An 18,029-nucleotide genomic window follows, 5' to 3' on the forward strand; every position below is an offset into this window, starting at 1 on the left:
GTTAATAGTCTGTGTTCTCCTGCCTCCACCCTTCTGTACCCGTATTAACAAGACGAACAGCGCCTCGGCCAGCCTGCCGTTTCCCATGTTAATTTTTTTGTGTTTTTATAAGATTATCCAGTGAAACTAGAGAACAGAGAAGGGTTGGCAGCGGAAGAGGGGGGGAAGCAGAGAAATGTGGTGGTCTGTGCAGAATTCTGCGTGGAAGAATGGTTGGAAAGATTACATCTGTAGCGCTTTACTGGGTTTTGTGGCACAGGATTTATGGAAGGAGGCTCTGCTTCTCCAGCTAGGTAGCTTTCAAGGGAGGCTTTAGTTCATTCCCATTTAATTGCATAAGAGTGGTTATGGTTATTTATATGACCCATTTGCCCTCTGAACAGGCCTGTGTGATAGAAAAAGGTCACATTTTCATTTTCTGCCATGAAATAATAACTGATGGAGCAAAACATTTTTTAATGTATATTCCCATGAATTTACATATGTAAAAATCCACAAAAGTCATCATTCCTTACAGATTTACAGTAGACACGTTATTGATATAAATTGATATAGTAATATGTCGTGCTATAAATTAGCATCCGTAAATTAAAAATAGATGAAGATGAACTGAAAGCAATTTTTGCCATGCATTAACAGCCAGGTATTTCATCATGCTTTAATAAAACTAACACTGATGAACGAGTGGAAATTACTTTTGCACTCACAACATGCTGCAAAAATATCCCCCTCAAATAGTTTAAAAACCGTGACGTGGTATCTAATGACAGAAATGTCCCTTCATTGTCTTATGCTTCGATGGGATGGAAATGGGTGGCGCATGCTTGTATTCTTTTGTGCCTACAAGGTTGTCAAGCATAACCCCTCCCCCTTACAAAGATTGCATTGAAATCGTTATCGGCCCTAGCTCACTACCGCTTCAGCCAATTCGTGTATCACTCTGCAAAGGCGTTTAGGAGCAGCTAAATGTCTAATTGCAGGTCTTCGCTAATTTGCGGTTCTGCGATGGAGATTACTGACAAAGAGTCCATTTGTGCTGTAATTGCTTCTCTAATGGCCTTCAGACAGTGTAATGCATTCTTGATGCGTCTGGAAGCCCATTGGTGAGAATTTTTCAAATGTTCTAATATGGCAGCCATCGTTCTTGGCCTCCAAAGCCAGCGGCCGACCTTCCCCCAGCAGGCACGGGCCCCATGCCACATTAGCACCGAACAAGACCATTAAGCATTTGGATGGAGGAATGGAAGTTGCACAGCAATGGCATATTTTCCCATCAAGAGGTCAATCGCTCATTCTCCCAATTTCGGGGATGTGCCTGGCTGCAGTTTGACCTTGAGCGCAGACCAGCAGTGATTGAGGCGCTTCTCCTAGCCGCAGTGAGATCCGAGCGCAGGGTCTCAGGGGTCCATAACGATCGTCTCCAGGAACCGATAAACGACCAGTTGTGGACCAATCGCTCACAATGCATAGAGCTATAGAGCAATGAGATAAGGAATCCATCACCCTCTCTCTCTTTTTCTTTCTTACTCCTTGTATCTCTGCCTGTCCATCGTTCTTCCTTCCTGTCTTTTTCATCCCTCTATTCTTTGTCCTTCCTCTCTATTTCCCTGAGTTTTCCCATCTCTCTCTGTCTCTTGCTCCCTCTATTTTTTCTCTTTCATGCCCCCCCCCCCTTCACTCTCTCTCTCTCTCTCTCTCTCTCTCTCTCTCTCTCGCTGTCTGTATTCAGTAGCAGATTTATGAGAGCGTGAAAAAGTCTGACTGGTTCTTGGCAGAGATGCTGCTGACGGATGTCCCCTGAGGGGACGGTGTCAGTTTGGGGACAGAGAGAGCAGGGGGTCGCTCCACACCTGCTGTGAGAGGCAGATAGTGCAGACTTGGGAGGGTTTTGTAGGTCGTTGGGGTCTTATCCTCTGCCTGTTCAACAGGCCCCATTGATATTAAAGGCTATGAGGAGTGCAGAGTTGTGTGTATGTATATTATCCCTGTGCAAAAGTAGCAAAGATAAAACAGCTGTGTGTTCTTCATATACATTTACGGAATTTATTAGATGCCATTATCAAGAGCAATCAATAGTTACAGGGACAGTCCCCCCCTGGAACATTTTAGAGTTTAATGTCTTTCTCGGGGACCCAATGGCAGTAAGGGGGATTTGAACCTGGGTCTTCCGGTTCATAGGAGAGTGTCTTACCCACTAGGCTACCACCACCCTCTACCACATATACAGAGGACACAGCCTCTCTCTCCTGACTCTGGTACAAACTCTGTGACGGTTGGGTATGCAGCAGGGCCGGTCATTGTGTATTTTGCGCGATGCTTTCGGTGGGTGAAAGCGTTGTTGTTGTAACCCTAATCTCAAGATCACCTTACAGTCTCTGGTCCTGGCAAAACAAACAGAGTGGAATGGCATGCAGAGTTGCGCCTTATCTGCTCTCGCGGCCATCCATTTTCGAGTGGCGGATAAACAAGCGCACCGCACTTCCCCAGCTGAGTCACAGAGCTGACTTTGCCAAGACTTTGACTCTTTTTCAACTTTGCTCTCTATGGGCCTTATCTGACTCCTACATCAGGTGTGTGTGTGTGTATAATGTGTTGTCCGAAACCTTGCTGATTGCCCCCCAAATTCCTGGCAGGGTTCAGTCTGGTTTCCTCCTCAAAAAGTGTCGCAAGGATTTAGAGGGATCTTGGCCAGATGCATTTTTGTGGGAATAAGAGGAAGTCTGTAACGCATCACAGCCGCTGTCCTGCCAGATGCCTATAAATACTGTCTGCCACGGCTGAACCATTAATTGGGCCAAAATTGTGATCTGGATTGACTTTCTGTGTTGAGAATAGTGGTGATTTAATGCCATCTACACTCACACAAGCTGTTACGCATCTAATCTAACCCCTTTTTCATTCAGCAATAGATTTTTACGGTCTTAGGGTGTACTTATCCTGAATAGCTCGCGGATGTGTTCTTGCTTACATGAGTGTGTGTTCATCTTTTTGTACATTTTTGTTTCGGAGTTAAGAGTTTGGGTAAGAAATTTAATAATCATAAAAAACATCACTGCAAAATTGGAGTTAACACAGTGGCCATATTTGCTAACTAAAGTGACATTAGCGGACATGCTAAGTGGCAGTCAAGCCAAATACAATTAAGTTCTTTGGTAAGATCATTTACGGCATATTGCAATGTGGGCTTTGCAAAATGGACAATGAACTCCTGGCGATCTGGCCGTGGCAGATTTCGCGATAAACGGTTCCTCGGCACGCCGTCTGATGTATGTGTGTGCGGAGGCCGTTGCTTGGCTGGGGAACTGAGGCGGCAGGTCCATCGCTGATTCCGAGTTATCGCGGGGTCTGACATGTGGAGAGAGCTGATTAGATGGTGGAGAAGGGGAGCAGATCTCAGCTTCCCTTCCATTCTGCCAGGACCACCACCATTCCACCTGTATCCTGGAGCCACTTCACCACGGCGGAGGTGTCCAGTTAAGAGGCAGCATGACTTTAAAAGCCAATTAGCCAGAGCTCCGTACAAACATGGGCGACTGTCTCCGCTTTCATTTATTTTTAATTAACTTGAGTTCACCTGCTTCCATCTCTTGGGACTTCCGGTTAGTCCGGCCTAGCGACCGAACCCTCCCACTTCAGCCGCCTCGTGGTAAATTAGCCCCAGTGAGAAGGTTGCTCTTGGACACCAGGACCAGAGAGGCCTGGCGCCTCCAGCTGTTAACACTAAATATAGAGCCTGGTTTTCACTCCGTTTCCAGGTGTTTGATGTGATTTGGTTCTGCAGCTCGAAACGTGATGAAACAGGATGTCGACTGTGTGTTATTTCTGTGTAAATAGTGACGATTTTTAAAAAAGCTCTCATCTCACACTGTGATTGGCCGTGGGGCCTTCTGGCGAGAGATCTAGAGATATCAGCACTCAGCAAGTCTCTTTAAATGTCGTTCCACCTCATGCATTTTACATTGTACCGGTTACAACGTAAAGTAACAAACATCTGCTGCCTACCTGGCCGCTGACGGAGTGATGTTGCTTAGCAACAACACCGTCGACAGCTCTGCTGTTCGTGGAACTGTTTTTCATTGCAGCAGCTAAATCAAGTTTGTTAATCAAAGGTTGCGTCTGTTGTGTCTTTACTGCCAAAGCAGATGTTTACCAATGTGAAGAATAAAAATTTAATAAGGCGCGATGCACCGTAGATCATTTCCTACACTGCAGTATAGGTAATATTGAATTTGCGTATTTCTTAGTAAACAATCACCTTCCATTCAGAGTTGCTGCAGTCAATGGCGTGTAAGTAGGTGACCCTGGAAGAAAGAAGAAAGCCAGAAGAAAGCATAGTGTCATTGGTGATTTGTAGGTCTGAAGTAAGCTCCATGCTTCTTTCTCGGATTCCTGCAGTCAGGAACTGGGCCAGTTTCTCTCTCTCGCTCTCGCTGGCGATTATCGATTTTTCTCTCTCCTTGCATGATGCTGTTTAAATGAATACGCTACTCCCGCCGCTGAGGTTCTCGCCGTTTGGGAGGGCTTTGGAGTGGAGCTCTAGTGTTTTTTTTTTTTTCTTCCCCTCCTCTGTTGGGAGTGCTTGAGGCTCAGGAAGTGAGTTGTTCTAAAATACCTATGAAATAACCTCTCGGGGAAATTGTGCTTATATCCTGTTTTCAGCCATTTTTCACCTTTCTCTTTACCTCCAGTGCTCTCCAGGGGTCCATTGTCTCCAGATTACCACACCATCATCCTCTGTTGGCTTGGGAACACAAACATGTATAATTGGAAGGCAGTTTATGGCTGCACAGTAACCACAAGTTCTGTTTCTTGTTGCAGAGAGGAGCGGTTTGACGCGGTGGCCGGGGGCAGCCTGCAGATTGTGAATCTGACCGAAGAGGATGCTGGGATATACAGCTGTTTGGCAGACAATGGGAATGAGACCATAGAGGCCACAGCAGAGCTCACCGTCCAAGGTATGAACACGGCCTTGAGTCAAGCACCTCTTCATCGATGGTAACTTAAGCACATTGTAAGTCGCTCTGGATAAGGGCGTCTGCCAAATGCCGTAAATGTAAATGTGAATGTAAACCTGCGTGATACGATAATGGATAAGGGATGTTTTGATACTTCACGGTTTCCAAATCTCCTCTCGCACCATTCTCAAACGTTTCCATTTCCGGTTTTCCCGGCCTATGCAGGCCTCTGGTGTTTGTGCTTAATGAGCTCTACTCTACAGGGGTACAATTATCGGTATTTCCGCTAAATGGGCAACACACCAACACGCCGCCTTTCTCCGTGAACGTTTTTAAACGACAGTTTGGTCAGCAGCCGATTGCTGCAGCCTTCTCCTTTGCTCAATCTCCATCATATTAATGCAGTTTAAGCATTCAGAGCACATAGTACCTCTTTGAGAAACGCGCTGGTCTAAAGGCTGATCAATACCAGAGCTAGAGCTTTTACCTCGAATTCAAATGCTCGTCTACTTCTGGACCCGTCTTTTCAGAGCTGAAGCATCTGCAGGGCTTTTGTTCCTATCCATCTCCATGCCGATAGTGGGCTTCCGGAATTTATTTAGATATCGAGCTCGTATTACATTAACGTGTGTCTGATAAGGAGCATTAAGGAGCGACCGCCCACCATAAATGGTCCTGTGAGATTGGATGGTCCAACAAGTCCCATTTTTGTGAACAGGTTATCTTCATAACATCTTGATGGAATTTTTCGAATTTGGTGCACTTTGATTCTAGGGGTGTTTAAATTAATCTGATAATTGACACATTGCGATACAGATGTGGATGATATTGCATCGATGCAGTGCAGAACATAATCGATTACATCATAATGATGGTGCTTGGTGATTTCCTGGCGGCGGCATAAAAATTGTAATGGCGGTAGTGAATATGGCTGCATGATCTGAGTACAGCAGTACAGGTAGGAGTTTGCCCTCATCCACACGGACGTTTGGAACGAATGCGTGTTTGCTGCACTTTGTAACTGCGTTCAGTTGGTGTTTCACTGGCATTCGCTTGACTGTTTGCCGCTTGGCGGGATTTTGGCAGAAGAAAATGTTGCATGCAGCATTTATTTGACACCATTCAAACCCACCAACTCTCATCTCACTGATGTATTTGAAAACATAATGTGAAGTAATGTAGAAATATTGATTCGATGCATTGTGATTAATCAAGACGTCGAATCGAATTGAATTGCTGACATGATATTCACAATCAAATCATGAAACCAGTGAAGGTTCACACCTCTATTGGATTCATTGATTTTGGGGGTCAACAGTCAAGGTCACTTTGACCTCATGTTCTGGTGAACACGTCTTAAATGACTAAAGGAAATGTCATCAAATTTTATGCTCTCCTTGACTCATAGATTGATTGATTTTGGGGGTCAACAGTCAAGGTCACTGATGTTTGTCTACAGTGTAAAGGCTATGTTAACTAAAATTGAATTAGTTTGAGCCATTTTTTTTAACTAGTAATACTAATTAAGCATACATTATCATAACTATTATCTGTTTAATTTGACAGGGTCTATCTTAAAGCACAGTATCACTGTGTTAATCCAAATTGGGCTCTATATACCCACGTAACCTCAGGTCACACCGCAGTGCATTCTGATCCATATTGGACTCATCATTTGGGCAGTAATTTGTAATCCCTGGCCTGTCGTGTATTGCAGAGGGCATTGGTGTGTGACGCTTAAATGTCACTTTGCTTGCAGTCACCCTCACCAACCTGGAACCGGAGGAGACCTGTCTCAACTAGAGCTCAGGTTCAAAGACACAGCTCCGTTTGGTGTGTGAGTGAGTGTGGGTGTCGGTCTGTGTGTTTTGATGACCGAAGTTGTTGATGGAATAAAGTGGCTTTTTCCTCTGACACAACTCCCACTGGAAATTCCATATCGAAACCATGGATCACCATGGACAGTGTCCATGGCAACTGCTATGGATATGAAGATGACAGACGGCGGTTCTGTTTCACATTTTAATGAAACAAAAGCTTTCTGCTCGTGTTGGTTTCTGGTTAGACATGGAATCGCAGTTTTCTCTGTACTGTCTCTCCTGCCCAGACAGAGCCCTTTATTTTGCACCTCGCTCGTCCGCGTGAACGTGTGCGGGCTTGACGCGCGCTTGCGCTTGTGTGTTTTGCCATTGAATCCGGGCTGCGGCGACTTTTCCTCTCCTGCGGTGTCCAAGCCTGTCTGGGTTTATTTACACCCTGCACCTGTGGATTTGATCGCTTTTTCTTTTTTTAAACAAAAGCCCCTCCAGAATTTTAGTCCATTTCTGCAACAGTAAGATAATTCACTGCATCATGAGAGGTGCAGTTGCATGTATTTTTTTTTTTTACTTATTGTAAGCGTAATACAATATACATGACATCATGTCTGTTTATTATGGTAAAATCGTACAACCCTGTTGAACATGCATCAGTCGGTCTCTCACTCTGGAGATGTAGTGTGAGTGAGAGAGGTGTTAGGCGAGGCGGGGCGGGTTTGTTCTGTTAAATCAGATTAATTTAGGGACGGTTACTGGCAGATTGACGCTCCCACCTGCTCCCTGCAGAGATGGCCACAGAGGCCGACGCCCTGATGACGCAGGGCCAGTGTTTTTTTTTTTGTTTTTTTTTCCCCCCACCATCGGGTGGCCTTCCTCCCATCACTCCAGACCCTTCTCACAGCATCAGGCCTGGCTGACATTTTTGGAGTTTAAAAAAATGTTAAAAAATCCATCTGCTGTGATGCTGATGCACAATTATGTGTGTGTGTGTGTGTGTGTGTGTGTGTGTGTGTGTGTCTCTTTGTGTCAGTGTGTATAGTGAAGGTCCAGCAACAGGACAGCTGGGTTTTGGACTCTAGACAGACACGAATGAGGGAAAATGTATTGATTTGGCTGATCTCCAGAGGACCTGCACAGATGTGACCAGTTCCTGTTGTCCAGTTTAGCGGCTCTGTGCATTACCTGTGTTCATCACCTCAGCACCTAACCATGAATCATGTAATGAGTGACTTTGCACACAGAATACAAAACACAGACTATAACAATTGGTGTGACACAATGTAGTCTCGGCCAACCAGCCCAGTCTGGTATTAGAAATTCTTCACTTAGAAGTAAAAAAATATGTATTCTACGAAAAGTTGAATACATACCTGTAATTTAGCCTTCTTTGCTGTCATAAATGAATTGCAAATAAGCAAATGAAAAATGTATTATTGAAGTTTTGTGTGACAAATCATACCAGTTTACTGACCCCTTCACTTATTAGTTTATCTGGGATTGTCTTTTTAGGGTTTTATATTATGAAGAAAACCATTTACTGACTCGAAATTAGTGTTTTTTTTTGTTGTTTTTCTCCCAGCAGATTCATGTTTTTTTTTATAGGTTTTTTTTTTGCTTTGGTTTCTTCATTCTGTTGTCACACGTATTATTATATTTTGAAGACTGGTTTAATGAGCGGCCACAGATTGGCCTGACGGTGTGGATGTGTTTGCTGATAAAGCATGATAAACCCCGGCCATGTTTTAATTGCCTGAAGCGGTGCTGTCAGGGAGATGCGATGTCAGTGGCGCTGAAGAAGTCAGTGTTTGCCCACACTGTGTTTTCCCCGATGGTCTCCAACTCTGCAAATTTGCATGATCAGTCACTTGTTGGTGGCATTTTTATGATAAACACCGTTCTTTCTTGCGATGCTGAGCTAATAATGGATTTAGGTATAAACTTGGGGTCTTAAGATATAATTGGATACAGAAACTGATAACATTTACCATGTTAGGGCTTTACCTGCTCATTTACTCACATTGTGCGTGAAACACAGTCCTGTGCTCTTATTGAGCAGTCAGTGGGGCAGTGGTGGCCTAGCGGGTAAGGAAGCGGACCCATAATCAGAAGTTAGTGGGATCAAATCCTGAACCGCCAAGGTGCCACCGTCCCCAAAGTACCGTCCCCACACACTGCTCCCAGGACGCCAGTCATGGCTGCCCACTGCTCACTAATGTGATGGTTGAAAGGCGGAGGACACATTTAGTTGTGTCACAATGACAATCACTTAATTTTCGATTAAGTCATATAATGTAGATAATTTTGAATGAATTTTTAATGAATTTTTGGAAGAATTCATTACAATTCATTCCCACACTCACACCGCATGTCAAGCAGCAGCAGCAGCCGGAACTTGAAAACCCTTCAGCAGGAGCTGAGTCAGGCTAAGTGAATATCACGTGAAGCGGAGATCACAGAGGTGACAATCTCCTGCATTTGGTGAACAGATGGAACATGGTCTAACATGCCATGACCTCCAGCGTCAAAGCAGGATCCGTGGCCCCCAGTGCAAGAGGTCATCATGAGCCATCATCGTGACCCCCGTCTCCCCGCTCTCCCCCCAGGGGTCTCCGTTGAGCAAAGTGCTGTGTAATTTAGCCGGGTGTGTTCTGGCAGATACAGGAGATGACCCCGTAAGAGGGGAAGTGTTTCTGCCAGCGCTTATCTTCACGCTGATCAAATATCAGAGCTCATTACTCACAGAAACGGGAGAAAAAGGGGGGAAATGGTAGCGCATTGCCGCCTCCCCACTCATTCAGCCATTAGCAGCTCAACGCCGAGGCCCAGGGCGCATAGTTTAGATATGAGCTACACTGCAGACTGCCTGCAAAACCTCACTGCTGGGACATGGCCCTCAGAACAGAAAACAAAAAGTGACGCGGCCGTAAAGAGTATCATTTTCAGCCCTGTCAGCGTAAATCAGCCCTTAACGCGCTGCTGCTTAAGCTCGCACTTCTCTCTGGATGTGAGGCCCTGGGAAAAATGGCCTGGAAACAGTTTGTCCTTTTTTTTTTTTTTTTTTTTTTTTTTGTTTCAAGAACATAATTTCCATTTCAAGGCACTGAATGCCACTGTGCTGAAGCTTGCTGCTCAGATATTTGGATTAAAATAGTCCAGAGTGAGTCATTGCCCAGTACGTGTTGTGGATGTTACTACAGACATTTTACTTAATAAAGTTTTTAAGAAATAAAAAGGCCAAGTGTTAACTGCATGAAGATAGTTTGTAATGCGTATAGCTGATATGGAAATTTATGAAAACAAATTAGCTCCATTTTGTAATGGTTGGGGTTGTAGCTTTAAAAAAAAACAAGAGCATGATTATGCTCACGATTATTCAGTCAATATTTTCATTTCTTAATAATAATCAAACATGTCTTCCACGAAACAGCATCATTAGCAGGAGTTGGTTGCCTAGCAACATCTTCACAGTAGCAGCTCTTGAGAGATTCATATGGAACTCGAGTGGTTTGGAAACAGGTGTGCCGCTATTTTTGAACCAACGTTTCTAAAATGTACAAAACGCTGTTTTTATCTGGTTCTTGCAGTTCCACCTCGCTTCCTGAAGAAACCGTCCAACATCTATGCCCACGAGTCCATGGACATCATTTTCGAGTGTGATGTCACCGGCTCCCCGCCTCCCACTGTCAAGTGGCTGAAGAACGGTGACACGGTCTTCCCCAGTGACTACTTCAAAATTGTGGTGAGCCCTTCTTCCAAATCTGGATTCAGAACGGCCGTACACAGGCTCACTGGAGTCGTTGGTCTTTTCTGAACATTTAGATCATTCCGGGCCTGACCTAATGGCTGAAAAGCTTTTGATTCTGCACTACAATAAAGCACAAGGAGTTGCTTGGTTACATCAAGGACATGGTAATTAGTGATGGGGAAAATGGTCAAGGCCAAAAAATATATGTATTTATTTATTTATTTTTTTTAAATAACATTTATGGAGGCGGCTCATGACATCACAGCTCTTTAGAGATCCATTACTGGCATTTTATGCCTGGTCAAGGACCCTTTTTTCACAGTAAATATGGATTTTGAGTGGATCTGAAAGAACACCATGCTTGATGTTTTTGTATTATCTTTTTTTTTTTTTTTTTTTTTTTGCCGACCCCAGAATCAGCACAACCTTCAAGTGTTGGGACTGGTGATCTCAGATGAAGGCTTCTACCAGTGTCTGGCTGAGAACGAGGCGGGGAACATACAGGCTAGCTCCCAGCTCATCATCCTAGACCACAGTAAGTCTGCAAAGACCCTCTTTCTGGCGGCCTGATGCTGTTTCCTGCACGCAGAGGATAGCAGAAGCCAACATGTACGGTTTTGAAATGGTGCCGCGAAATACCTCCAACATGCACAGGGAAATTTGCTGAACTTTTCTTCCCTGGCTGCATTGCAGTGAAAACTTCCAGAGTGTCCCAGAGTACATTGTAAGGTCATGCCTCTGAGTTTATTTGGTTCCTAGTATAGTTGCCACCTTGTTCTGTTTAACAGATGTTGGTTTTTCTGCACGTGACCCCGGTTTAACTCTGTGAGTGGCTTTTTACATCCAAAGCGCAGATCTTAGTTAATGTCTTCTGTCTTAATATTTCCGTCCTCTCACCATTAGTGCACTTTTGTAATATAACAATATATATATAGTTTTTTACTGTGCTGGTGAAGGTTTTGGTCCGAGCCAGAACACACTGTGCTACTGTTAATTACAACGTCTTTGGAATTGGTATCAATAAGATGTTATCAGTTCTCTTCTTTGTAATCCGATTTGCCAGTGACGGCACTGTGGATGTGGATAACTCTAAAATGAAGACAGAATGAGAGATTTTGGAGATATTAAAAAAAGGAATGAATTGGTCCGGCCGCAGCGTGTCGGAAATCCATGTAGAAATCGGCGCTCCAGCACACGTCCTCGCGTGGCCGTCATGCTCCGACACCCGCTCCAGGCGAAAATGACATTCGGTTCATGCGCTGCGCGGTGGCGCCGCCCTCGCCCACCTGTCGGGGTGCGAGGCTGCGTTCTGCTGAATGAGAAGCAGCGCTCTGCGTTGGTGGGGTGGGGTGGGGTGGGGTGGGGGGGGGGGGGGGGATCCAATTAAAACAGCGCTCATTAGCGCTGTTTACAGACACTCGTTTATAGCGCTCGGCTACTCAGCTCTTCTTTATCACCTCACCGGCGCAGCCAGGCTTTGATGCTGCTCGTGGGGGGATGGGAATCGTCTCTGAATAATTTAAACTTCCACTTCTGCTGCGTACAGTGAAATTCTTAATCGCAGCTTTCCCAAAGTCGCCAGGAGCAGAGCTAAATGCGACCAACAGCAGCGTAACGTCAGTTTACCTTCGTTTCGGCTGTTTGTCAGATGTGATTAGTGTGTAAGTAAAGTCAAGATTATTAGCGTGCAGTCAGGTAGCTCCTGCTCTTCATTCGTGCTGCCTGTGTGTAAGTCTGTGTGTGTGTGTGTGTGTGTCGGATGCAGGGCTGACTGCTTGCCCTGCGTTATTACGCCAGTCAACGCCGCAGCTAGTCAAACACCCAACCACCCACCCCCCGCTGCTGCGACCGCAGTCGCCCCAGGAGAGAAAAGACACCACCAAAGCCCCCCGAACCGCCACAGCACAATGGGCGCGCCGCAGCTGCCCGCCGGAACGCTTTCATGTCCCTGATCGCTCGGATTAGACGTGCTCCAGTTTCACCTCGAATCGCTCGGAGTAGCGTTTGCAGCAGGGCTTTTTGCGGGAGGCCGGTGAAAACACACGAGCAAAACACCTGCCCTGCACTTTAACTCCCCACCCTACACTGTAACCTCGGGGTCTAAGCACCCGTTCCATGTGCTTATGCCCTAAATTTACTGACTTCATTAAAACCAGTGACTATACATGGTGGTAGTAGGTAGTAGGTGGTGTGAACCAGAAGACCACAAAGTAACAGGTTCAAGCCCCACTTACTGCCATTGTGTCCCCCAAGCAAGACGCTTAACCCTGAGTGTCTCCTGTGGACTGTCCCTGTAACTGCTGATTGGAAGTCGCTCTGGATAAGGCCGTCTGTTAAATCCCACAAATGTAAATATGCAATAATGATGATCTGTCTTTGGTGTTTATTTTTGATAAGATAAGATGATCCTTTATTAGTCCCACAAGTGGGAATTTTACATTGTCAGGGCAGGAAGTACACAGTACAAGATAAGATCAGCAAAAACGACACTGTATAATATAAGATTCAATATAGAAGTAGAGCCTGGTTGTAGAGCCTGACAGCAGTTGGCAGGAAAGACCTTCTGAATCTCTCTGTCCCACATCGTGGGTGCCGCAGCCTTCCACTGAAGGAGCTGCTCAGTCCTGTCAGGGTCTCCTGCATGAGGTGGGAGATGTTGTCCAGCACCATTCTCCTGTCACTCAGTCACTCACCACCTCCACTGGGTCCAGAGGGCATCGTAGAACAGAGCTGGCCCGCCGGATCAGCCTGTTCAGTCTCTTCCTGTCCCCCAGCAATGCCACCTCTCCAGCACCATGGATGTTTAGGATTAGGATTAAAGATACTCCTTTGCTCATGTTCTACTAAACATTTAGGTATTTATTTATTTTATAAACCCACTTTTACCAGTAAACTACTATCTACTATAAACTACTATCTACTATAAACTACTATCTACTATAAACTACTATATTGGGACGTACATACATACGTGGAACACCTGCAGAATTAATAAATACATCTTTAATAAAGTGACCAGGAGGTCCTGATTCAAGAAGTAGGCTCCAAGACTCCGTACGAACCACATTCATGCAAGATCTGTAGTTACTGTACTTACTCTCACATGTTGATTTAAGACTGTCAATGACATGTCTTCATCTTTAATTAACATTGTTAATCTCTAATAATGGAAGGGATGATCTTCATCATTTCCCGTAACAACCACAAGCAAATGGAGACCATAGCAACATCATGTGACCACTGTTTAAAAGTCACCCCTTGTCCCTCCAAAACAGAAACTAGTCTCCAACGATGGAGCACATGAAAACGAAGCACAATTAGAATATAAACTATTATTTCTGTTATTTTAGGTTTTAAATTCTCTGTAGTCCCCTGCAGTCATTTGTATTATTTTAACACGCCGTTCCTCCCTCTGCTCTGGATGAAGATCCCTTTATATTCATATTTCCCTTTGTTTCATGCCTGGGATCCCGAAACAGCAACATAATACAAACAGACAAATCTCAGTTCTCGCTGAGGTTTTTTAATTTAAACCCCCCTGAGACATGTCTTCAGCAAGACTTTTGTCTGTGCTTCGCTGCACAAATTTGATGGTGCAAGTGTACTTTGGTATGAAGCTATCTGTCATTCATTTTTTAAACTATCGTGGCTGTGCAGCGCGGTTGGACACGGCTACCACTGTCCTGCCGGCTTGGCTGTGTAGCTCCACATTTAACAGGATGGAGAGAAGCGCAGCAGGTCCCTTCTATCTTGGGTGTCTGGCATGATTGAAGAGGCTCTTTCGCGCTGCACCCCATCCCTGCTGAGCGGCTGACAGTCCCTCCCCGACGCCTGTGATGAATTCTGGGAGCTGAGGCCAGCGCCTTCTGCTGGGAGCGGCCTGCCCTCTGGCACAGCTGCCCTGCATGTTAATGTGTCATTTTGCAGTGTGTGTGTGTGTGTGTGTGTGCGCGTGTGCATGCCTCCTTCTGTCTATCTATGAGTACGAGTGTGAAAGTCTCACACATGTGGATGTCACTTCACGTGTAGACGAGGTGTGAAAACTGTGAGTGTTGGAGAGAGAGAGACTGTGTGTGTGTGTGTGTGTGTGTGTGTGTGTGTGCCCCTCAGTACCAGCCTGACAATGCATGCAAGAACTGCGATTATCACACACCCACTAGGTTACAACAACGTGCATGAGGTTCAACCTCTCACCACTACAGAGTAATGACATAGTAAACTGTAGCAGATCGATAATCACACACTATCCACACACACATATTCTGAGAGCCTTCTTTTCACAAACAGGATTTTCACAGGATTTCCATTATAAGATTGATCTTATAATGGGTTCTTCAGTATCAGTTATTTTTGCATAAAATGATTATTGATTATATTGATTATTGATTATATCTGATTGGACTGAGCTGCTCCAGCAAACCATGCAATCATTACATCACTCTGTCTTTCTTACATCAGGCTCTGGCCTCATGGGTCTCATGGGTGCAGAATTCCTGATTTATTTGTTTATGATTTTATTCCAATCTGATCTCAGTGTGTGCACCAATGGAAAAGCAATTTGTTGCTAAACAAGATAAACAAGAATATTGATTATCTGCCCCAAGAGCATGTTGTGTTTGGGTTGAGGTCGTTCCGTGGATGTAGTTCACTGTGCATAAAACATATGTGATGTATTTACTTATTCATGTTTGTGTGCTTATTGGTCTCTTGATACAGAATTGGAATTGTATCCAACCCTTTTCTGGAAGGTTGAGCTTTAGAATAAGTTGTAATGAGATGACCCATGTTGGGGATAATGTCTAATGTCTCTTTTAAACTGGGCGGGGCCGGAGTACCACATTTGAACTGCCTCTGATTAGATCCCTGCTGCTTCACAGAAGCCATTAGCATTACCGCCTGTAGGCCATCACTCCCAGCATTCCGTTTTTCACAGGATGCAGCCTCCGGGGGTGATGGCCCCCACATGAGTTGCCCGCAGCCGCTGCCAGGAAGGGCCATGAGCGCCTCTGCATCCCGCCCTTCCTCTCACAGGGGGGCCTGGCTGCCTCACACCGCTTCCTTTCACTCCGTCCACGCTCTCAGCCGAGGACCCCGCCCTCGCCAGCTTACAAAAACTGCCAGTTAGGGTCATAGTCCCCATTCTGGGATTTTCCAGATCTTTCTTGGGTTGCCGTACAATTAATTATCATCGATTTAACAGAGCATGCCTGGATTACGCTAAATATTTTTCCAAATGTAAATAGTTTTCTCTCCATTTTCTGTTCAAGTCAGTGTGGAGTGAAATGAATCAATATGGAAAACAAAATGTTATGTGTTGATGCTGCATTCATTTCAGTACTGCATTCCGGTGGTGGCAGCGTCCTGTTAGTAATCATTAAACCGCCGACCCTTCATTAGAACGGTAGAAGAAGCTGCTGGACTTGTTTTGGCACTGAGCAGTGGCCTGTTTATTCATTGAGAAAGCTCCTCAATAAATCAATACAGACACCGCATCACTTCACTTTATTGTCTTCACTCCCGCCGTGGCAGACGTGGCAGGAGGATACAGCAATCACATCAAATAACTTTTTGATATTGACGCTACTAACTGTCCTTGAAAGGGGCTGTGAGCGAGTGGCTTAACACAGTAACATATTCATCTTTTCACCTCCCGAAGATCTCCTGAAGGCTCAGTGCTAAGAGCGCCAGTTCATCAGCTGCCCAGTCCGTTTTGATAAACAATTATGAGGTAAAGAGGGACCGGAAAGCTGGTCCAACACTCTTGGAACTGGAAGCTCCTTCCTACATGCGCTGAAAGCTGTGGAGATTACTCTGTGTGGGAAGGCGAGAGCATTTGGTATAAAACTCATAGCTAGTCCTGACATCACGGTGATGTATTCGGTGGCAGAGATATATTATAGTTTTTTTTGATAGAGATAGAGGGGATTGAAAATTGCATTGTTGCATTTCTGTGCTACTGCTTTAGACTGTGGTCAATGCTTAATGTCATTTGTTTTGATGAAATATAAGGTGATTCATTATTTATTGTTATCTAATTTGTCTGTCTGTGCTGTATTATGTTTTGTGGAATAAGAACATGCTCTTATTCTGATTATTTTCCCCCTGCCCAGACAGCTTTGTAATGCAGTCACTCTGCTGCCGGCGCTCATATCTTCAGGGTGTAATCAAGCTAATAAGTGTTAATGAAGCCCTGCCACTCTCCACATAGAGCTGGGAGATTCTACTGGGCCTTACTCTCCCGAGCCACCGACTGATGGCTGTCAAGACCGGATCAGGGGGTTTGATGCCCAGGTGCCTTTTTTTTTTTTTTTTTTTTTTGCTGGACGCCAAGGTTTCCTCCTGCTCATTTTTCCCCTCTCAGATATATCAGATATCACAGAGATGTGTGGCAACAACCCCTAATTTAATTCCCCTCCTCTCCCCACCCCTGGGGCCACTGCGGTCAGCTTTAATGTGGTGATTATGCTCCTTGATGTGTGTTTCAGAAGGATCAACATCTCTCATGACTCCACTCTGGAAAACATAAGAGGACGTGTCCTGATGTATAAAGTTTGGGGACATTAGATAAAGTCCGAAAGTGAAAGTGGCCACTCTGGACCATGATTGGCCGAAACAGGTGAATAAATGTGTAGACCAAGACTGGTCAGGATGTCCATGTTGACCTGTGGCCACCACCAGAATCATGTACCACCTACCAAAGCATGGCGGCAAAACCCCACCGCTTCACAGTGTAGAAATGGTTCTGTTTTGGTTTGCCTCACACAAGTGAGCATGAGGTGTTCAAATTTTCCTGATGTCAATACAAGGTTGGTCCATTGAGGTTGACCTCCTTACAGTTTACAGTATCTGCTACTGACAGCTTGGTGCCTTGGGACAACAAGGGTTGTTCGTAAATGTGCTACATCAATAAATTTAACCTTGACCTTTATATGTCATGTGGAGTCCGTGCTTTGACATGCCAGGTCTGGTTTGTCTGCAATAATAGACGGAAGGGTCGTAATGAATTGGCTGTTTATTACACCATTTACATTTACATTTACAGCATTTATCAGACGCCCTTATCCAGAGCGACTTACAATCAGTAGTTACAGGGACAGTCCCCCTGGAGCAACTCAGGGTTAAGTGTCTTGCTCAGGGACACAATGGCAGCAAGTGGGATTTGAACCCGGGTCTTCTGGTTCATAGGCGAGTGCGTTACCCACTAGGCTACTACCACCCCTACCACACCACTTTCCTGTAGGTCTCATATTGAGGGGTTTGAGTGAGATTTCTCAAACTAAATACATACAAATTGATTCTTTTTCCTGTAGAAGTGTCTTATTACAGTTTTTTTTAGCATTTTGTTAAATTAGATGAAGGTCATCATATATCCTTTTTATCTTGGTATATATTCCATTAAGCACTTGACGTTCTCTTCGCTTCTTACCTGTCATGCAGGGCCTATATGCGGTTTTTCAGGCGGCTTCTGCTCTCAGGGGGAATAGTTGTATTTAAAACATTATTTAAAAGTTC

At 44.9% G+C, this 18,029-nt stretch overlaps 1 protein-coding gene across 7 annotated transcripts in view; it reads left to right on the forward strand.

Moving 5' to 3' along the window:
• neo1b (neogenin 1b) overlaps positions 1-18,029 on the forward strand; it is a 98,827-nt gene that overhangs the window by 57,715 nt on the left and 23,083 nt on the right. For all 7 annotated transcript variants that reach the window (XM_028958002.1, XM_028957998.1, XM_028958004.1 and 4 more), the window contains exons 5-7: positions 4,819-4,955; positions 10,357-10,511; positions 10,932-11,052. In XM_028958002.1, coding sequence (XP_028813835.1) covers positions 4,819-4,955; positions 10,357-10,511; positions 10,932-11,052 — 413 coding nt within the window. The remainder of the gene's footprint in view (positions 1-4,818; positions 4,956-10,356; positions 10,512-10,931; positions 11,053-18,029) is intronic.

The sequence above is a fragment of the Denticeps clupeoides genome, chromosome 17, assembly GCF_900700375.1.
Source record: "Denticeps clupeoides chromosome 17, fDenClu1.1, whole genome shotgun sequence".
In the NCBI taxonomy this organism is placed as follows: Eukaryota; Metazoa; Chordata; class Actinopteri; order Clupeiformes; family Denticipitidae; genus Denticeps; species Denticeps clupeoides.